The following is a 24,029-nucleotide window of genomic DNA, read 5'->3' on the forward strand; positions in this document are numbered from 1 at the left end:
AAAACACCATTTATTCAGTCCATCAGTAACATAATCCCAATTAACCGTTTTCTCTGATTTAACATCATTAACCAAATTATAATATCCCTTAAAATTAGCAATTCCCTCAACAACAGCATCCGTTGCCTTTGGAGTTTGATTGTTTAAATGTGAATTAATTTGCAATAACTCCATTTATTCAAAATGTTTTAAGGAATTACCAATCTATCTCTATCAATTTCTTCCTCCCTTGGTATTGCCATCACCATCTCAACCACCGAATCTCTGCTTATCACTGGCACTATCGAGCTAAACTGCTTGCACCCAAAGTCTCGCATACTTTTGGGGGACAAGGTTTACCTACATTCTCAAGTTTACACTGCGATCCATAACTCTTTAACTAGGACGTCGAATTCACTAGTACCAATTGTGATGTGAATCCACTCATTGATTATGTATTAAATGTCACATTTTTAAAAGTCTGAATGATTTTTCTTATATTGAAAATTTTTTTTCGAAATTCTTATCTTAATATGAAATATAATAGGTAAAGACCATATATATTTGATATATATCAATGATCTTAGCAACACCAAGTGTTTACATAGAAAATTTATTATTCTTACATTTATTATGGTAGTAAACTAGTAATACATAAAACACTAATTTATTATTAGTCAACTAATAAATTTTGAACCAATAATTAGATATGGCCGTAATTATCTGAAGAACTTTGAATATATCATCAGTGAATTGCGGAAGCGGTGATGGATCCTTGAAATCAGTAGTGAAATGGTGAGAAGATGTTGATGATTGATCTTGTCCATAAGACATACATTCATCATTGTCCGCTACAAGATCATTTAAATGAAAACTCACATCATTATAATCTTTTGCCTTCAAACTTTTTTGCATGGGGTCAATTTCAGCAAGTGCACCATCCTGACCAGTGAATTCTTTTAAGCAAAAATTGTAGAGTTCTTTTGCCTTAGGATCAGTGGCTTTTGCAATCAAAGAGTTGAGAAGGTTTACTGTGTTTTTAAGCTTTGAACGAAGCACTTCAATTGTGTAGTGTGCTAAGGAATCAACGTCTGCTCTTGCTGCACCACCGGGTATTGAGTTTAGAAGATTTGAACAATATGCAACAATTTTAGTTTGGTTGCAAATTTCTTCTACTTTCACAATTTTTTGTGCATTGGAAGTTGCATCAAATAAAAGGAAGGCAAAAACTAAGGTTAAAATCAAAGAATATGGTCTGACATTGTTACCATTGAAATGACGAGCCATGGTGTATATATTAATTTCAACGTTTGAGTTTTGTTGCAATTGTTGGGTTTGGTATGAGTTCTTATATAGAGTTGTATATGGATATTCCATATTTAGATCCTTTAACAAAAAGTTATTTTTTTATCGAAAGAGTAATGTTAGATAGACAAAAAAATTAGCTAAAACTTGCCTTATTTAGCATTAATTAATTGTCGCAACAATTAATGAATGCTAAATAAGGCAAGTTACGACTGTTTTTGGTTGATTTTCTTTGGTTATCAAACATTTCCGTTATCGAAAATGTTTAAATGTTTAATAACAAATAAAATTAATAAAAAAATAATTAAAACTTATCTTATTTAGTATTCATTAATTATGGTTAGAATGAATAAATATGAAATAAAATAAATTGAGGCTATTTTTTATTTTTTTTGCATTACTTTTTTTTTTACAATGTTTTTGACCTTTATTAATTGATAGTTTGACGAAATTAATAGATTGCATTTTTTTATATATATTCATGTAGAAAGTAGAAACATATATATGACTGAATTAATGCATGAAAAATTAAGTATTTTATTAAAATTAAATTATATATTTAATGTATTTTTATCAATGACTTTGGTTTATCTAATACTAGTTTAGATTCTCGTACAATACACTTAAAATTTCTATTCAATTTATACTTTTTTATAATTTTTTAAATTTAGTCTCCACAAATATATATAAACTGTATATATTTATTATTCGATATATATTTTGTAAAAATACTTTTCAATAATTACTAAAAAACTATAAATCTATTTTATAATATATAAATTAATAAAAATTATCACAATACAATATTATAATTATAAATAGAGTAACTAAAATATGAATATTGTAAAATTATTAAATTTTTTGTCCAATCCTATCTATTATTCAAAATTTCAATTTTCATTATTTAATTTCCATTAAATCTCAATTAAAATCATAATTGATTCTTTCTACAAATAGAATTCCTAATTGGTTGCATTTTTATTTTTCAATTATATATATAGCCTAACTAATTTTTTTTTAAATGAATATAAATAATATGGAACCGATTCAAATGAATTTAGATCTTTTAAATTTTGAATTTTTACTTTAGAAAATAAAATATGATCTCTCACTTTTAAATAATTTTTTTTTTATATTTTTTTTATTCTACCTATAAAATAAAATGTGAAAAATCACACTTTACTTTCTAAAATAAAATTTAAAATTTAAAAAATCGAAATCCAATTCAAATATATTCGTATCAAATCATCCCGTTAAAATTTTGTCCAACACTATTTAATGATATCGTAAATACTCTCGTCGAGGAATTAAAGTTGCACAATAAATATAATTAAATAATTTTAATCATTAATGATATTACATATGAAAATAACGGAATATTTGGTAACTAAAAAAATTAATAAAAAATAATTATAATTTATTTTATTTAATATTTATTAATTATTACGATAATTAATAAATATTAAATAAGATAAGTTCTGGCAATTTATTTTGTCTCCATAGTATTATCGTAATAATATATTTAGATTTTGAAAAGAGTTTGGTAACAAAAAATTTTTGGTTATATCGTAGAACGTGGAATAAATTTTTTTCATTAAATTCTCATTTGTGACATTTTGACCACACAATTTTGAATTTGGATTTTCTAAATTTTGAATTTTCATTTTAGAGAATAAAGTATGATCTCTCACCCTTGAATAGTTTCTCACTCATGTTTTCTCTTGATCCCACCTATAAAATAAATGGTGAGAGATCACACTTTACCCTCTAAAGTGAAATTCAACATTTAGAGGATCCAAATCCCACAATTTAACTTATTTTAAAAAGTGTAGAATTGTATTCACAGACTGTTTTAAAATCTTGCAGTCTTAAGGCTTAGTTTAGTAAAGCTTTTTGAAGAGGTGCTTGTGCTTTTTAAAAGCTCAAACTCCTCATTTTGTGTTTGGTAAATAAAAAGATCATGTGCTTGTACTTGCAGCTTTTAAAAGATCGGGATACTTTTGAAAGCACCTAAGATAGAACTTTTCAAAGTTGGCTTGTGCTTTTCAAAAATTTAAAAGTCTAATATAACCTCATATGTTAACTAATTTTCAAATTTAATGCTTGCATTTATGTCTATTATAGTATTTTTAAATTTTAAAAACTATTTTACCAAATGCAATTGTTGTTGCTTGTATTTATTAAAAATAATTTTTAATTTGATTTACCAAACATAAATACTACAACTTTTAAAAAGCCATCTTTTAAAAGTTAGCTTTTATAAACTACTTTTAAAAAGTAAAAGCTTTACTAAACTAAGCCTAAGTGTATCCATTCATAGCAAGCTTTAGGTAACAGTACAATCTTTTGGAGTTCATATCTCTCTTTTAAATTTGTTCATAATTCTTGTGGCTCTTTAACAGTCAAGTATTCTACTTTCAATTCCTCATGGAGATGATGACGCAGAAAAAAAATTAGTGCCTTAGTTTTATCTTTACTTGACGATTATTGTACCTCTTTCTTTATGGTATTTCCAAACTTTTTGGATATCAAATGAGTTTCAGCATCAAGCGTCCATTTTAAATAATTTTTGTCGATAAAATCAAGAGCAACAAATTTAAATTTTTACAAATTTGACATGATAGCTCTATAAATAAAAGCAAGTAAATAATTAAGAATAATAATGTTAATAATACATATAAAAAGAAAAGAAGATAAGTAAAATAATAAATAAAAAAATTAAATAAATCAATTTGCTTCAAATAGAGAATTGATAAAATATATTATTCCTTGTAAGATGGTAAAAATATTTTAAATAAACTATTAGAGTTATATATTTATTGTTGAGAATGTAAATAACATTGTGATACTAGCACTACAGTGCTATATACTTAAAGGAATAATTATATTTATCATTCATTTTGGAGAATGATTATGTTTATAATTAATTATTATTCACTTTAAAAAATAATTTTATATATGATTAATTATGATTCACTTCATAGAATGATATTAATAATAAATAAAATATTATATTTATAAAAAAAATAAATAATATAAATAAATTAAATAAGAATAATAATAAAAACTATCAAAGAAAGAAAAGAAAAAATGACGTACAAAATCGAGGAAAGAAAAAAAGATGGCATTACGTACATGATATTAGATGATATACATATATGAATTTATATGAATTTAAAACAAAAGTATATGCATATATGAATTAAAATAAAGAAAAAAAACATATTTATAAAAAAATTGATAAAATAGTTATATATGTATATATATATATATATATACATACATACGTGAATGTATATAAAAAAAATTGATAATGATATTTAAAAAAATAGAAGAAAATAAAGTGAATAGTAAAAAGAAGATAACTACTTAATCGTAGAGGTTAAATATGTGGTAATGAGGTTAAATTAACGTTTAATTAGTGTTTTTTACCTAAAATGTTTATTTTAGAGCTATGATGATGAGAAGATATCGCATATATATACATATTACATATATGGATTAAAACAAAGGAAAAATAGAAAAACCTATTTATAAAAAAAATTGATAATATAAAATAATTATTTATGTGTAGTATATATATATATATATATATATATATATATATATATATATATATATATATATATATATATAAAGAAACGTGAATGTATATAAAAAAATTGACAATAATGTTAAAAAAAAGGAGAAAAATAAAGTGAGCAGTTAAAACAATATAATTACTTAGCTGTAGAGGTTAAATATGTGGTGATGAGGTTAAATTAATGTTTAATTAGTGTTTTTTACTTAAAATGTTTATTTTAGAGCTATGATAATGAGACAATAGCGCACATATATACATAATTATATATACATATTATGGTAATTATCCAATTTTCTTATTATTTGAAAACACTGTTTACTTTTATTTTTAAATTAACATTTTTTAAGTAATAATAAAAAAATATAATCTTAATTTTATTGTCAAAATGACTTAATCTTAATTTGAAGCAAGCACTAGCTATTATTAGTCAACTAATAATTTTTGAACCAGACCAGTAAGTAGATATGACCGAAATTATCTGAAGAACATTGGATATTTCATTAATGATGAATTGCGGAAAAGTGGTGATGAATCTTTGAAATCAGTAGTAAAATGGTGAGAAGATGTTGATGATTCTTTGGATATTCTACTTTCACATTTTTTTTTTGTACATAGGATGCATCAAATAAAAGGAAGGCTAGCACTAGGGTTAAAATCAAGGAATATGGCCTAACATTATTACATTATCAATATTGAAATGATGAGCCATGGGAAATTATACACATGCTTTTAGATAAAAATTTCTCTGAGAGTTTTTATCTAAAGGTACGATTAATAATTTTTTGACTTTGGAATTTTTATTTAAAAACATACATATAATCTTTTATATTATCATTTCAATATAAGGTAATTATTATAGTGCTTAAAAAGTAGTGTTTAATTTATTAAAAATATTTATAAATTAATATTTTATTTTTAAAATTATAAAATAAATAATTTTAAAAAATATTTAAATTTTATTATAAAAAATAAACTAAACAAAAATTAAACACTAAACAATAAATACTATAAAATTTAATTTAAAAAAAATATAGAAAGACAATAAATTTAATATACAATGTGTACAATAGAAATAAAATTAAATTTATAATCAATTAATAATTAATTCAATTAATTTTTAATAATTTTCAATTTTAAATTTAAAAAAAAATAAGAATTTGATTATAGAAAAGTTACATATTCTTTCATTTTAGCAGAATTCGTCGGTTTAATGTAATCCACACCCCGTTGCTTGTCCTTATCTGACACCCTACCCCTATTCCTAATAAGCGCCATTTCTGAGTAGTGTGTATTTAGTGACAAACTTACGGACATGCAAACATATATCGACAATAAATAAATAAATATATTAAAAAGGACAAACTCTCAAAATAGGAGGAATCAACAATTAAAACAAAATATTATTGTAGATAAATTCAACATCGATATTCCTATCAAAACTTCAAAACTAAAGTAATAGAATAACCAAATGAATTATACTACCATATATTAGAGGTTTGTTCTGGCTTTATTCATAGAATAACTAACTTAATTATTAGAATAACAAAAAAAACTATATATTAATTAGAGAACCAAAATGTAGATATGGCCTTGATTATAGTAGTAGCTTGAGATATTTGACGAGTATACTGTGGAAGCCCCGATTTATCACGTAAAACTGCATCCTTAAAGTCATTAAAACAATCAGCATTGTCCTGATCAACCTTATTAAGATCGGTTGTGACAGCTTTGTAACTACGTGCCTTCAAACTTTGTTGCATGGGATCAATTTCATTTAGTGCACCTCTATCACCACTAAGGTTGTCTAAACAACCATCATAGACATCTAATAAGTCAGGGTCACCACCACGTGCAATCAAAGATTTGAGAAAAGTTGTTGTGTTTGTAATATTGGAACGAAGAACTTCAATTGTGAATTGTGCCAAAGAATCAATGTCTGATCCTTTTGCTCCACCGGGCTTTGAGTTTAGAATATCTTCGCAATAGGAAGAGATATCACCTGTTTTGCTGCAAATTTCTTCAACTTCCACAACTTTTGCTGCACAAGATGATGCATGGAAGAAAAGAAAGACTAGTGCTAGAGACAAGATTAAGGGAAATGGTTTAATATTATTATTGCCAATGAAATGAGCCATGGTTTTTGACGTATTATTTGTGTTTTGATTTTTGGTTTGATGTGATGATTTGTGGTGTTATATATACTAATAATAATCCTTACATAAAAGATATCCGTATTAATATATAATTAATTAGGATTATGCATGATCATTCTATAAGAGGAATTTTTTTTTCACTAATATTTGATTCGTTTTTATAACAATTTTTGAAAAACAGGTAGAGATCTATTTGCGCCAAAATTATAGGTAATCATAAATGTGATACATAGCAAATAGAGCACAATTTTGGATATAGCAATTCTAAACAGGAATGGAATATTCCTATACTGAATATTTACCTCCCTAAAAATAATGTAAATTCTTTACAATATACCTCTTAGCATGCGTATCTTTTTTTTTTCCTCAAAATATTTTTAAAAATATCTTTTTTAATTATAAAAAAATTAATATTTAATGACAAAAATTATAATAATAATGGTCAATTATTCTAGTAAATCTAATTTATATGTATCGATCTTAATTAAAACTTACAAATAATTACAAATAATATCGTTAATCTGATAATTAACGATAGACAAAGGGGAATGAAAGTCCAAAAAGATATTTTGTTATATTATATATTAAATGAGAATATGATAGTGATTATAATAATCTTTTAATTAATAATAATAATAATAATAATAAATATTATTAATATTTAGATTAAATTTTTATTTATATTAGACTAAATATTAGATATATTTTTTAACTAAAAAATAAAATTATATAATATGTAATAATTTTATATATTTAATAATTTGTTATTATTAATTTTTCTAAAAATATCTGAGCGGTCAAGATCTCCACTGTTCTCTTATACATCCGTCCGTTCCTGTATACCAAGTTTTATGTTTTAGAAGTTTTAACTGAGATCTCATAGTACATTGATAATTTCTAACAAAAATTAATAATGATATTTTAAATTATTGTTGGCGCACTATCTTTGTATAATAAGTTTTGTCACAAGATTTCTTTACTATGCCATACCATACAAAGTTTTTAGCTCCTTGGTAAGGGAATTATTTCATGTTAGGTATAGAAGGATTATAGATAAAGCCAAAGCTTACATTATGCTGATGCACAATAATTTTAATTTAAATGTATTTTGAATTTTTGATGCCATATGAATATGTTATAGATTATATATGAGAAGATAAATATGATAGATATGCTTTCATGGATAGAAGAGTGTGGGAGGAAGGAGAATTGAAGGGGTGTGATTCTTGGGTTGTCTCAACTTAAAAGATTTCTTCATAAGTTTTGTTCTGATTAGTATTTTAGGTGGGTTGTGAATGTTTTCTGCATGTGAGAATATATAATATAACAAAAAATATTAGAAAAGATGAGATATCATGTATATGTTGTGCAAGCTATGAAACATAAAATTAAAGTTGTCTTACTATATTGCGTTAATTTTTTTGGTTAAATTACTCTCCCAATTCTATAATTTTATAAACGTTATAATTAAATTCTTATAGTTTAACATTTTATAATTTAGTTTCTATTCAATTTTAAATTTTGTAATTAAATTTTTATTGTGCCAAAAAAAAAAACGAAAAAAGGTAAAGTGCTAAAATATAAAAAAGCAGAATAGCGATTACTTTTTTTTTTTTGAAAAAATAAACAAAACGCCTCCGGCAATTGTACTGTTTTTATTTTTTATAATTACACCTTCGACAATTACACTTTTATAATTTTTTATTTTAAAGAACACAAAAATAGCTCCCAACAATTACCCTTTTTATTTTTGTAAAAACACAAATCACCCCTGCCATTTTGACTTTCCAAAAATTACTCTCCTATATTTTAGAAAAAAACCGAAAAACTACCATTTTTTTAGAATTCTCACACACTCTCTCCCAATATCAAATTTTTTTTCATTAAGTTACATAGAGCTAAGTTATTACTGCTATAGCATATAATTAGATATCAGAAACTATTCTAAAACGGATAAAATAGAGACCACGTAAGAAAAAAAAAAAACTAAAACTAAAATTAAAACTTACTACAAACATTAAAAATACAATCCCACTATACTTATCTATCTATCTATTCTATCTATCTATTCTATCTATTCTATTATATAAAAATCGGATTTTTACATTTAATGATAGAACTGACGTGACATGCTTCTGAGAGTATTTCGTGATTTATTTCTTTTAACTCATTAAATATAAGTTATTACGATAAACTAACTATATCAACTAATTAATTTGATTAGATATTTAAATATCATATAATTTATATCAATTTGATTTAGTAATATTTTTTAATTTATTTATTTAATTTATTAAACTAAATTTATTGTGTGTACTAATTAATTAATTTGATTAATTTATTAGTCATTAAAATAATAAATCTATGAATAAAATAGGCAACTGAGATATTTTTAACTAATAATTAAATCAAATCAAATAAAATCATATATATTGAACTAAATTCAAATAATGTGAATTAAAAACTAAATTAAAATAAGATAATTTTTTACTTATTCAAGTTGAGTGCAGTAAATACAAATTAATTTTGTTAGATAATCATAATTGTGTCTACTATATATAGATGGCCACACAAAATAATAAGATTCGTGATTTTTATCGCTTTTGATATTTCAACTCTTCTTTTCTTCTTTTTTTTTTCTTTATGTATAAATGTACCCAAAATGAGAAAGTATGGATGAGTGTTTTATTGATTGTTTGTTTGGTGAATATATCTCAATTTTTCAAAGTGGTCAATGTATTTTTTTTATAGTATTAGATAGAAGAATATTTGTTAAAATGAATATACCCATTGTAATGAATTTTTTTTCAATTTTTATATTTTTATGTCAGTCATGTAAATTCTTTGAAGGCACAAGATAATAAAATAGGTTGATTTTAATATCATTAGAAGCTAAATTTAATGGTTCAAATAAGCACTACTAATTATGTTAAAAAAATAATTTTGTAATAATAATGTGATTTACATATTAATTTTAATTAATGGTTCAAATAATACTCATTACCATATCTAACTAGCAACGGAGATTCAATTTGAGTCGATTTAAGAAGGGACACGTGGACTTAATCTGCATTAGGTCTTTAAGGTAATGAACTTAAGTCAAATTTGGGACCCTAACAATGAATTTTAGTTAATCTTGCTTGTATTGAGGTCTTACTAGGTCCAAATATATCTTGGATTGATATTTCGAATTTGGGACTCTAACAATGAATTTTAGTTAATCTTATTTGTATTGAGGTCTTACTAGGTCCAAATATATCTTGGATTGATATTTTGAGTCATTGTTATAGCAAATACTATACTATTTAATATTATAACACTTAGCATATATAAAAGTTGGATATATTTACAAGACATTTTTAATTCAAATTAAAAAAATTAATTATCTCTTTTTTTTTAGTCTTAAATATTATTTTTTAATGTAACGAAAAAAGTGAAAATAACAATAATCATTCACATAATTAAAATAGATAATCTTAATATATATGTAACACCCTAACTTTTAGCACCTCATGATCGTACTAAAAGTCCGAGTGCTACTTACCTCTAAACCTTTTTATTATATACTATCTTTATTTAATATTGAGCCTTCGCGAATACGAACCGAAACTTTAATTAAGAAAACGAAAAGAGACTTTATTTTACGCCACTAAATCACAAAAGTATATATATTCACATAGTATTAAATACATAAACTTATTTCAAGATTCTCAAAAACAAATTCTACCCCTCTAAAAACTCTAACTAACAAGGCGAGGGGAAAACAAATCCTATCAACTCAACTTATAAACATATTCCTCTGTGCTCCCGTAACTTGACAATGAGCCTTTGCACCTGTAGCTGAAAGGGGTGGAGATAGGGGGTAAGAACTGGGAAGTTCTTAGTAGGGTCGGGGTTAGAAGTTAAGTTCATTTTGCCATTATTAACCGATCACAACTAACAACAAAACACTTATAAGCATGAATAATAAAATAACTCAGAAGTCAATCAGTCATGCAGCACACACTCACAATCACAGAGTTACATAGCACAGAGATATGCGCAAACAAGCATGATGCATGTCTATTCCTATCGCAGGTAATGAGCTCATTTGTCGGTTTCGACCCGCACCCGACGCAATCCGACTCGCAAGTCAGATAAGGCATTCCAGCGGCATAACCTCTGCAAGTTTCCACTTCTTGCAGGCGCTGATTCTCCAGCTGAAGTATGCCGAACATGACCTCTGCAAGTACTTGCAGGCGCTGATTCTCCAGCTGAAGCATGTGCCACTTTCTCCTGGAAGCCGTTCCATACACACGGGCGTCCCCGCACAATCATTCAAAAACAAAGCCCACAGCTTAACACTTTCACATCGGCACCATAACTGTTTACTTTCCGTCACCCTCTCGTGACCTTTCAATCATTCTCATAAGTACACGTGCCGATTTATCTTCTCTTTTTCTTTTAAAACTAAAACCACATCTTTATGCCATTCTCCAAAATCTTTAAAACAATTAATAATCCAACCGACTCCAACAGCAAAAATATTTCTTTAATAATTTAAAATCAGTTAATATATTTCTTAAAGCTTTTGAAAATTCTATTTCTTACTCCCAAAATAATCAAAGCATCCCAGCTAGTTGTTCATACATAACTGAATCAAAATCTCAAGCAAACAACAATAATTCAACAATAATTTAACATAAACTCATTCAAATTCAAGCAATAATCAACTAAATCAACATTCACTTATCAAACTCACATTTAATTATTATAAAGTTACCAAACCCTATCTCCATACGAAATCAAACTAACGGGACCTTCGGAGAAGTTTTCTGATCGAACTACTGAAGAAGAAAACGTTAAGAATCGTCTGTGCCTCCTAAAACTCCAATTGACCAAACTCAAGGGGTAGGAGAGCTACGTCACCGTCGACTTCCACCAGACAAAAGTAACGCCATCATGTAAAAGAAGATGATACAAACACTTTTATCAGATTAGATTTTTTATTAGAGTTACGAATCACTCTTTCTTTCTCTCTGGGTCAGTTTTCTTTCTCTTCTTTCCCGTAACAAGTATGAATGAATGAAAAAGATGAGTGTTATGATTAATGGGAGTTTGTGGTATAAATTTTATTAGGTGGCATGCTCAATTAATAAAAGCAAGTATGTGTCATGTTTATACACATACATATATATGCACTAAGCCACGTTTCCTAATCTTCTTTTCCTTTGGTTATATATATATATACACATGCATAGTAAACAATATACACACACATGCATAGTAAGCCACGTTCTATCTCTTTCTTCGTTCTCTCAATGGCTTCGGCCAATCTTTTCTTCTTTTTTTTTTTAAACTTTAATAATAATAATAATAATAATAATAATAATAACTAAATTAAATTTTATTTTATTAAATTAATTTTCGAAAATTTGGAGTCTTACAATATACATGACACTGTATATATCAAGGATTATTATATATGATATATAATTTTTTCCTTTTCTGTAATGACTATTTGTATAATTTATTGAACAATTTTTTCATCACTTAAGTCATCATCTAAGATAAAAAGTATAATAGTATAAATACTTATTTATTTATTAGTAGTAAAAAAATATATAAATAGTATAAATTGATAATTTTTTTAGTATAAAAACAATAATAAAGGTTATTAATTAAGTTAATTATATAATTAAAAAATTATAAAGAATTTCTTAAATAATAATAAAAAATAAGATCACTATTATCACATATTACCAAGTTTATAAAAAAAAATTTTGATAATAAAATAATTCTCAATAGATTATACATTAATTCTGTCAAAAAAATAAATAATTAATACATTGGATATTATTATTTACGTACTAATATAATATATATTATCGATTATTGAGTTTATAATTAATTTTTAACCTAATTTTTTGTAATTAAAATTTAAATGATTGAAATTATTAAATGTTGAATATTTTGCATTTAACCAATTTATTTTTTTATTGAAATTAAAAAGAGATGAGTTGTTAATCAGTTCTAAATTTAAAATTAAATTTGAATAAGAAAATTAAAAAAATATTTTAAATTTTATCTCACTAACTATAATTCATTTCAAGATAAGAAATTACTTTGTACATCATATATATTGTAGGATAGTATGGTCATTTGCTATTTTTTAATGGTAAATATTATCAAATAAAATAGTGTAAGAAATTAGAAGAAAATGTATTTACAAGTTTAGGAAATATTTATTTTTCAATAGAATAAATTATATATTGAATAACAAAAGTTGTTATTGGTTTCTTTTTACACTAACTAATACTCAACGATGGTGTTTCGGTACACCATGTTATCAAGAAATATTAATCAATCTAATAACTTTTGTAATGACATAAGTTTATGAATTTAAAAATTTAAAAATTATTTCATAAAATGTGAAGTTTTAACAAGTCACAATGTTGATCATATTGTTTTGACTTTAAGAATGAATATGATACCAACAAATAAAATTGTCCCAAATAAATTTTAACAAAGACAAAAGTCCATAAGTATTGCTATTAATGAAAAATTATTTTATTTTAAAGACAAATACATTTTTTTTCCAAAGATTTTCTACCTCGGCAAGTCGATGACTAATCTACCACATATTGATGCTCTATTTATTAAGGGTCTATCGCTAACTAAACGTAATTCGAATTCCAAATACTTGCTTAAGCGGACAAATGAGATAGCCATTCAACCAATCTAAATTAATTAAAACAAATATTAATTATTTTTAATATTTTTAAATTATAAAATATTTATAATAATAATTACAATAGATATTTTTTATTTAAATTTTAATAAATTTTTTATATAATTTTATGTATTATCCATACTAGACACGGGAACATACACTAGTTATAACAAATTATGTGTCAAATAATTTTTTATTATTAATATTATTATTATTATTATTATTATTATTATTAAAAGATTAATATAATAAAGCCTTTTATTAAATTTAAAAATTTATTACTATGATAATAATTATAATATTAAAAAATAAATATTTATAATTTAATTTAAATTGTTGTTAATCATAAAATTATTAAAAATAATATTAATAATTTAAATAGATCAATATATATATAATTGAATAAAGATTAATAGATTTTATTTATTAAATTATATATAAATAATGAATTAAATTAAATTAATTAATTAAAAAATTAAAAAATTAATTTATATTTTAATATTAATAAAATATTAAAATATTATTATAATTTATTTCAAAAAACTTTATATTGTGGGCCAAAAGTTTGAGTTTGACCAACACCAACCTCTATTTCACTGGGCAAAGCTCACTTCTACCACGATGCTTGGCCTCCACATTGCGATCCGAATATCAATAAGCAAGAAAGTAAATTACATAACACTTCGCATTACTATTTAGTATTTAGTATTTACTATTTACTAACCTTCTAACTTGACTTATCTTATCTCTTTTAGCATGCATATTGTTATAATCGTTTTTCACCCTCTTAAACAAGAATCTGTTTTATAGTTACGAAATTTTTGTATCAAAATTAAAAAAAAAAATTATGACACAGTTAAAAAATTTTTATGTTAATTTTTTATTCTTAACAAAAAAAAAAACAAAAAACAAGAATGAAAAACTCAAACAACTAAAAAGAAGAAATACATATACAGTAAAATCACTAAAGAAGAAGAGGAAAAGAAAAAAAAAACACAGACAATAACAGGCTAACAGCAATAAAAGAACGAGAAAGAACGCAAAATACAAACGTTTACGTTAGTGGAGAATTAGACTCACTAATGAAACTAGTTCTAGTTGAATTTGGACCAACTAAAGCTGCTAAAAAGTCTTAGATGTATCGTGGGACGATTCACAAATATCCACACACAGCATTTTGCATTTATTAGTGCATAATTTTATCTTATTTGCTCCATCTTTCCCATAAATTGGGGTTAATTTGTTCAAGAAAAACATAATCTTTTCTATTGCTCTTGCAAAACAACCTTAAACTTTTCAGCAATCCCATTAAACGTGTAGTTAAAATGCAGTGATAGCATACAAAGTGAAATTACTTCAACTTGCTTTAGAAGCAAAAGTTATTAAGAATAACTCTTTCAAATGATGAGACCCTTAAGTGTCAAAGAACTCTTCAGGGACATAAAACTTCAAACCATTCGCCTGCATCATCCATTAAAACAGAATAATCAGAAATATATTACACAACATAATGTAAATGATCTCTTATTATGTATTATCGTATGATAAATTTATTCTAATATTTTTAATATATGAAATAAGGACATTTTTATCCACTCCAACCTATAGTTAAAATGTGTACAAAAACAAGTTTTTTAGAATGCGCATTAAATACGACTAAATATCTATTTTGGTCATTGAGATTCACGCAATTATTCAATTTGGTTCCCAAAATTCAAAATTACCTATATTAGTCCTCCATATTCAAGTCCGGGTACTAATATAGTCACTCGACTCTTTCCAGCGATGACTAGGCAAACAGAATGCTGAGATGGCACCCTCTCTGCCACGCTTGATGATGAGTAAACGACGTCGTTTATCCTTGGTGCCCAAACAAGTCAGAAATGAAGAATAGTGGAGGTAGAGAAGAAAAATACTTTGTTTTGGGTCTCTATCGTTGCTTCTCCCTTCATATAAAAAGCGACGACATTTGTAACTTGTTTGGATGCCAAGGATAAACGACGTCGTTTACTCATCATCCAGCATGGCAGGAAGGGTGCCATCTCAGCATTCCGTTTGTCTAGTCATCGCCGGAAAGAGTTAAGGGACCACATTGGTGCCCGGACTTGAATCTGGAGGACCAGTATAGATAATTTTGAATTTCGAAAACCAAAATGGGTGATCACGTGAATTTCAAAGAACAAAATGGGGATTTAGTCCATTAAATACACTTTTAGATTATGCAAATGTTTTTTAAGATTCATATTGCTATAATAATAGAAATGATACAATAAGTTAACTATTTGGAGTTTAACTCAGACATAATACTATATATTCAAATAAAATACATAAAAAAAAAATATTTTACGTGTTGAATATATGCATAACTAGGCCTATCATGCAATAATACATCACATGATCCAATCACGCAGTGCTTTATTTTAATATGCATACAAAACATTGGCGAAGTTGTTTTAACTACCTCTGCAAATTTAATATCAGCATCACTGTGATCTGATTCTCTCCCAGCTGCATCACCAACATAAAAAGATCTACAACACAGAAATGATTATGTTTAAATTTTGCATTCCTTCATAGGTAAGTGCCAAGAGCAACTAAACACAGCTATTATAAACTAGTGGAAAAAATAAGCATCGATTGAAGAACTGAATGGTATGAAAAGTAACCCATCCACGTCAATGGCAATGCCAGAGTTGAAGTGCTTCTCCATAAGTCGCCACATCCCTGGGTTAGGCTTGCGAAAAGGATCAGCATTCGTTATATTAGCTTTACTAGGTAAACCACAAGCTATGAAAACCTGCAATATATATAATACTATATTAATTACCTTTCATGATCTTTGTATTTTTTTTCCTTAATAATTTCAAAACAAATAGGCAACCAACGTTATTTTCATTTTTCCTCTTTTAAAATTTTGTTGCATAACGAATACCAATAGCAACTCTCCAAGGATCATTCATCATTGTCCATTGCCCTAAATTTCCATAGCTGGAGAAAACCATTGTGCAGCTTGGTTCCCAACATGTCATTAATAGATAAGAATACTAGATCTGATAAGTGATAACTGTTCAAAATTACAAAGAGATCACTGAAAGAATGAAAAAAGAAACAATATATACAACAATTTTCAAATGACAAAACAGCCCATATTAATTGAATGGTTAGCAAGAAGAGAACATAAACTTTCTACATCTCTTAGCCTCACCTGAATAGGGACCTTCACCGACTCAATAAAACTATTCAGCCGTCCAATTTTTGAGTCCACAGCTACCTGTCTCTTGTTCTTCCAGCGCTCAATATTGCATTCGTTGGTAAAAATTACCTATATGTAGTAGAAGACAGAAACATTAACCAATGAATTGATTGCATCTGCATAAACTACCATATAAGATTCCTACTAGTATCAATTCTATACAGCAAAGGTTTCTTTTGGCTCTTAGCCACTAATTCCCAGACCCTATTACTAGGAATTAAACTAATTTAGCTTGATAAACTATGAATTCGACTAATGTAACTTGAGAAATGTTGGCTTCATATCGCGAATTTTTTTTGTCCCCAAGACTCGAACTTGGAGTAAACTACCCGAAAGAGTTTAACACAAACAAAAAGATCTAGGAAAAATGACATGATTGAAAAGCTCCCCAAAAATAGTAAACGTTTACTATCTTTGATGGGAGGTTTTCATTTCGGTTTTTTCAGGGTCCCTTTTATTGGGGCCAGAATCTTTCCAATATCATTTTGGTAGTTTATTCGACAAACCTGTCGATTACTTGACCAGCTTGGTCTTGGGACTAAATAAAGATTTGAATGAACAAAATACAGAATAACAGGTAAAAAATTAGAGGCAAATTTCCACAATAGATCTCAGCTATCTTTTATAGGTTAGAAGGACACACCAGCTTGTAGCCATCATGATATAAGCTCTGTAGTTTATCGGGAATTGAAGAATACATGAGTGACCAAGCATTTGGACCCACTCTGGAAGTAAAAGATTAGCACAAAAATCAATAAAAAAATGAAGCTCATGCACATGAAAATGACAATAATAAATTAATAATAATAATAATATTCTTATTTCACTTGTATAAGATTGTTCTAAGAAAAGACATCAAGTCTAATAACTAATATAGCTATGCCAGCAATATATAACCAGAAGCACTAACATTTTGCAATAGCATTTCCCGTTCAAACCAATATTGCCATCAATTTACATCATAATTCGGAAGAAGATTTACATATTCACAGCAGTTTTTGCGAGAGTTCCATCAAAATCAAAGGCAGCAATCTTACTTGAGTCGTGCAAACCATCATCCTGGAAATTATTGAAGCACAGAACAGAACAAAGAGGAAAAAGTAATTAAAATTTACATGAACGTAATTTTAACTGCAGAATTTATACAAAATATACCCCGATTTTAAAATCCAACCAAACTATATTCAGAAATAAGAAAGCTACTGGGGTGCCGGTGAGAGAAAGAAGTCTATGTGTTGTAACAATTTTCACATAGTGATATTCTCTGGTTGTCATTTGACAACGGCCGTGGTTTTTTCTCCGGTAATTGGAGTTTCCACGTTAAATTCTTGTGTTGTGATTGTGTCTATTTTATTTCTCTGTCAAAGGTGTTTTCTCAAGGGGGAATGGTGTATTATTCCCAACAAGTGGTATCAAGAGCTTTGGTTCGGTAGGATTTATTCTTAGTATGCTCTGTGGTTGCAGCCTAGTCTGACCTTCCACATCAGAAAAGAATTTTGTCCTATGGCTTGAGGTTGATCTTTGGTTATTGTTGTTGCTGGAAGGCAGTGTGACACTGTGAGAGTGCTGTTTGGAAAGGTTCTGGCTAAGGAAAGACTTGGTATTTAAGTGTGTCCATTGTGACCCACCTCTCTTTCCTGGGGACCCTTCCTAGTGCACGGTTGAGTTATACTATTCCAGTATACGGTTGCAACAATGTCAGGATATTCAAGTGCTGTGAAGCTTGAAATAGAGAAATTTGATGGAAGAATCAATTTTGGCTTGTGGCAAATACAAGTCAAGGATGTGTTGATACAATCAGGTTTGCACAAGGCGTTGAAGGAGAGGATCTCTGGTATGAAGGATGAAGAATGGGAGGAACTAGATTTGAGAGCTGCAAGTGCTATTCGCCTGTGTTTGGCTAAGAATGTTCTTGCAAATGTGCAAGGAATAAAAACAGCCAAGGAACTTTGGGATAAACTCAAAGGGTTGTATCAGTCAAAGGGCATCTCAAATCGGTTGTTATTGAAGGAGCAGTTCCATAATCTACGCATGGATCACAATGTGAAAATCTCCGACCATCTTAGTGCTATCAATGGTATTGTCTCTGAAAGAGGCAATTGGAGTGAAAATTGATGATGAAGATAAGGCACTAAGGCTCATATTGTCTCTTCCCTCTTCCTATGAGTATATCAAACCTGTTTTAATGTATGGGAAGGAAACTCTGAATTTTGAAGAAGTTGCCAGTAAGCTCATTGCTGAAGAAAGAAGAATGAAAAATGAGGGTAGCACTTCATCAGATTTGGCGCTTGTAGCTAGAAGTGACAATTATGGAAAAGGAAATCGTGGAAGGAGTGTAACATGCTGGAAATGTGGAAAGTCTGGGCATGTAAAGAGAAATTGTCCAGGTAATGCGGTTTCAGAAAAAGACTCTCAATCTGATACTTGTAATATTGCTCTCTCTATGAGAGAAGATGATGTTCTCTAGAAGACAAGAAGTATCCTCATGGTATTACCGCACTGCCATGGATAAGGATAAGTTGTGGCAAGCGGGTCCACAATTGCACACGGGCATTGGTTGGCGTTGAGATGCAAGGTGTGTGGCGGAGTTAGGTCGATGGCTGAAGAACTTCCAGGAAAAGCCAATTTGGAAGTTGCACCATGAATTTTCAGCAAGGTTTCGATCTGTACCAAGGTGAAATGCTTGGAGTGGTCTAATTCCAAGTGAGTATACTTTCATGGTGGAGTATGATAGTTCTCTGAACTATGATTGTCGGTATAGACAATGGCAGCAAAGAATTGTCGGTGTTGACAATGGAAGCTGAAGATGTGTGACTATTTCAATCAAGGTGGAGATTGTTAGGATTTGGTTGAATTAGTCCCACATTGCTCAGGATAGCAAATGGAGTGGGTGGCCTAGGCTATAAATATGAGGCTAAGTTCTCCATTTGTTTTTGCACCAGTCAGAAACACTTTAAGCTTGTATCTGATTTTTCTTTTCCTCTGTACTCTTTGATTAGAGAGTGTTGTGAGGTGTAGTTAGATATTTGCTTTGAAAGAGTGTGGGTGTACTGGGGTGCCGGTGAGAGAAAGAAGTCTATGTGTTGTAACAATTTTCACATAGTGATATTCTCTGGTTGTCATTTGACAACGGCCGTGGTTTTTTCTCCGGTAATTGGAGTTTCCACGTTAAATTCTTGTGTTGTGATTGTGTCTATTTTATTTCTCTGTCAAAGGTGTTTTCTCAAGGGGGAATGGTGTATTATTCCCAACAAAAGCGACATTATTAACTTCTTCACCAGTTCATTAAATATGACTGTCTGAAATGCTTTCCACTTCGGTAAAAGGGTAGCATCCTGAAGCAAGCAACAAAGTTTAAAGTTTAAGATTATTTTCGTATTATCAAACACCTTGTGTGCATATGAGGACCACTACATTTTAAACATACTCTGTACTTGCTTTTCACTTCAGAAAGTGAATAGTTGAAGTCATCCATGTCCTCCAAGTTAGAAATACAAAACTGTAAGAGTATATATGCAGAGAGATTAATCATCAGAATTCAGAAATGTGAAGGAGTAAATAAGCTAAACGCAACATTATAATGTTTACTGGTTCAACTACACAACAATTTCATAAATTATGAAGAAAATATAGTCTGCTACACATAATTCTAAATCAAAATCTAACCTCACCAATTCTTGTTATAAGCACAAAGAGAGTGTTAGAAAACGATGGAATGTAAACAAATGCAATGTAAAATATGTAATGAGTTTCTATGCAATCAAGGAGCTGGGTGGTAGATTAATATCTATTTCCTTCAAACACGTTTTCCGAGAGGCAAATTTCTGTGCAGACTCCTTTTCAAAGCAAGCTCATCTCATTCCTATGGGATTACAGTGCTTCCAGACTCCTCCCCTTTTCCTCGACAATTGGAGATTATAAGAGAAGAGTAAATTTGTTACGGTGGCTTTGGTGCAGTGTTTTGTTTTTAGGCGCTCTTGGTAATCAAACAAAAATAATGACAAATTAGGAGTTAGACCTTTGACTAATGGTCTTATATTCCATGAGATAAATATGAGGTACGGGTATTTTTTTGAATCGTGGTGTCTACGTATCGATATATTTTAGATATAATGTTTATTGATATTCGTTTGACATAAGTGTTTTTTTAATAATGTCTTAATAAAAAAATAATTTTTTTAAACACATTTAAACACATCTAAATATCATTATGTGTTAGTGTATTTAACTTTATTTTTAATATATATATATTTTTAAAATAAATTTAAAAATAGTATATATTATTATTTATTAATTTTTTTAAATATTTTATATAATTAAAATAAAATAAATAATCAAATTTATTCCTGAAATATTACTCGTTTTTTAAATTAATTTTTTATTTTTTTAATTAAATTCATCTTTCAAATATTTTAAATTAATTGCATTAGTCTTTTTATCATTTTTTTTTATTGACGGCATCAAAATTTGTTAATGTTGCACATTAAGTGATACTATAATACACACGAATCTTAATTGACTATTTACATGATAAGTTTATAAAATTAGATCAAATCAAAATCTAATTAAGAAAAGAACTTGAGGCATTGGAATCGTACTATTTAGGATTGATTTGATATAATTTTATAAATTTATCATGTCAGCTGCCAATTAGAACTACTTAACGTGTTACATCAACAAATTTTGATATTGTTAACAACAAAAGGACTAAAATGACTAATTTAAAATCGTTGATAGACGAATTTGATTAAAAAAATTTGTTCAAACACTAATGTAAAGAATGATTAATCTTTTGGAGACTAATTTAATAATTTATTTAATTAAAATAAAATATTAAAAATAATTAAAAAATTAATTTATATTTTAATATCAATAAAATATTAAAATATTATTATGATTTATCTAAAATATATATATATATATATATATATATATATATATTCTCGTATTTTATAAAATTTTAAAATTTGTATATCAACATGTCTTGTATTATATCATATTTTATATTATGTTGTATTTTATATCTGTATCTGTGCCTGTGCATAGTAGGATAAATATAAAAATTCTTTGTTCATAAAAAAAAGATAAATATAAAGAGAAATTGGATAGAATATCTTTCATTTGTATAGTTTAGTATAACATTAAATAAGCATTTTTCTTATTCGTACACTTTGCGGTTTTCATATGATATTTACTTTTAAGAATAACAAATAGACACCGAAAACAAATGCAAGACATAAAAAAAAACAATAATTGTATTTACATTGTAAATAAATGTTATTAATTTTTTTTAAGGAAATAGTGATTCTGATTTTTTTGTCCTTTACTGTAATTAATATACAAATTACTAAAATAATCATAATAAATATATACCAAAAATCAATCATTAAATCGATTGTCCGTATAAAATAATTTTTGAAATATCAAATATACATTAGGTTTATTTGTCGTTTAGTAATATGTCGCGTGATAGATAACATTCGGCTTTTTTATCTAATTAAGTATATGAGAAGCTTTTATTCTCCAAATACGCAGCACTTGAAAGTGATCCTAAAATACGCAGCACTTGAAAGTGATCCTAAAATACGCATGCCCAATTCGTGCCCACCAACCAAGAAATGGAGTTTACCATCAATTCACGGCTGACGCCAACGAAATGGCGTAGGAGAGCAGCTTTCTCCATTTCGTTGCTGCCATACACGAAATGGAGCAACATCAGCGACGGCGCACACGAGATGGGCATCTCTGGGTCATCGCATGCGAATTGGCCCAAGCTGCTGGCGGCGGCCACGAATTGGAGGACCTCGTCCCTGGCGCCCACGAAATGGAGGTCAACGTAGCAGCTGCACATGCATTGGTCATGTTGGGAGGCAGGAGACACTTGGGAAGGGAGCCAACTTCATTATAAAAGGGTTGTGAGGGAGGGAACTACTGCACGGTTAAAGGGGTCATAAGGTAAAAAAAAAATTTGTGCAAGTCTTGAAAGGAAGGTAGTGGGTGGTGGTTGGGAGGGCAGTGCTGAGAAAAAAAATTTTTAATATGAGTGGGGGAGGGGTTAATGCAGAGGAGAACTTGAACCGGTTGGACGAACATCATATAGCGGCACATTTATTCCATAAGGTTAGTTTACGTCATTTAGCTGATTATTGTTGTTAAAATATTATTAAACATAATATTTTCCATTTTTAGAAATTTTTGTAGAGAATTTTGAGCTGTTGTATTTCTTGCTACCTTTGGTTGCAGCCGACACGTGTCCTTACTCCTCATGGCACGCTCGTCGATGTTTTCATGGTAGACCCTGCAGATCCAAGCATGGACATTAGACGGCAGAGGCTTGAGCCTTATCTGAGACGCACGGGATTTTACCATGCCTCTTTGATCAAGCGCTTCGAGTACGATAATCCACTTATTAGTGCCTTGGTCGAACGATGGCGACCTGAGACACATACCTTCCATCTTCCTTGGGGGGAGTGTACAATAACCCTGGAGGATGTAGCAATGCAGTTAGGGTTACCTGTTGATGGTCAGCCTGTTAGTGGTACTTTGAGGTCATAGAGCAAGTTTCACCAAAGAGATATTTGGGAATGGTGTCATGAACTTCTAGGTGAGGTTCCCGCCGGCCACGTAGGGACAACAAAGTTCAACATAAAGCTGAAGTGGCTCAGAAATCGTCTTCAACAGATGCCGCTTGACTTAGAAGATAATGGCCTCATGCAGTATGCACGGTGTTACATGCTTTACCTGTTGGGAGGCGTGCTTCTTCCGGACAAGGCCAACAACACGGTGCATGTTCGATATCTGCCATTGTTGGCTGACTTTGATGCGATTTGCACCTACAGTTGGGGTAGCGCCGTCCTCTGTTGGTTATATCGTGCTATGTGCTTAGCAACGGACTACAGTGTTGAGGGTATGGCCGGTTGTCATACGTTGCTGATGTCGTGGATATACTACAGGTTACCTTTCTTGGCACCGAATGTTACGACACCATATAGTTTTCCTTTAGCAACGAGGTATGGTATATGTCTTCCCACTTTGTGACTTTTC

General features: G+C 28.5%; 3 protein-coding genes across 3 annotated transcripts; all 3 read right to left on the reverse strand.

Moving 5' to 3' along the window:
* Positions 1 to 660: 660 nt before the first annotated feature.
* Positions 661 to 1,266, reverse strand: LOC110263854 (pectinesterase inhibitor-like). The gene has a single exon (XM_021105701.1). It carries the CDS (start codon positions 1,264 to 1,266, stop codon positions 661 to 663), a length of 606 nt encoding a protein of 201 aa, XP_020961360.1.
* A 5,160-nt stretch (positions 1,267 to 6,426) lies between these two features.
* On the reverse strand, positions 6,427 to 7,002 carry LOC110263855 (uncharacterized). Its single transcript, XM_021105702.1, has one exon. It carries the CDS (start codon positions 7,000 to 7,002, stop codon positions 6,427 to 6,429), a length of 576 nt encoding a protein of 191 aa, XP_020961361.1.
* An 8,143-nt stretch (positions 7,003 to 15,145) lies between these two features.
* On the reverse strand, positions 15,146 to 22,668 carry LOC107648499 (polynucleotide 3'-phosphatase ZDP-like). The gene is made up of 9 exons (XM_016352341.3): positions 22,615 to 22,668; positions 20,413 to 20,484; positions 20,264 to 20,320; positions 17,968 to 18,044; positions 17,629 to 17,710; positions 16,938 to 17,054; positions 16,399 to 16,529; positions 16,194 to 16,263; positions 15,146 to 15,193 (listed from the first exon to the last, which is right to left on the reverse strand). Exons 1-9 carry the CDS (start codon positions 22,666 to 22,668, stop codon positions 15,146 to 15,148), a joined length of 708 nt encoding a protein of 235 aa, XP_016207827.2.
* Positions 22,669 to 24,029: the final 1,361 nt, after the last annotated feature.

Source organism: Arachis ipaensis, chromosome B6, assembly GCF_059453495.1.
Source record: "Arachis ipaensis isolate K30076 ecotype BB chromosome B6, ASM5945349v1, whole genome shotgun sequence".
NCBI classification, from domain to species: domain Eukaryota; kingdom Viridiplantae; phylum Streptophyta; class Magnoliopsida; order Fabales; family Fabaceae; genus Arachis; species Arachis ipaensis.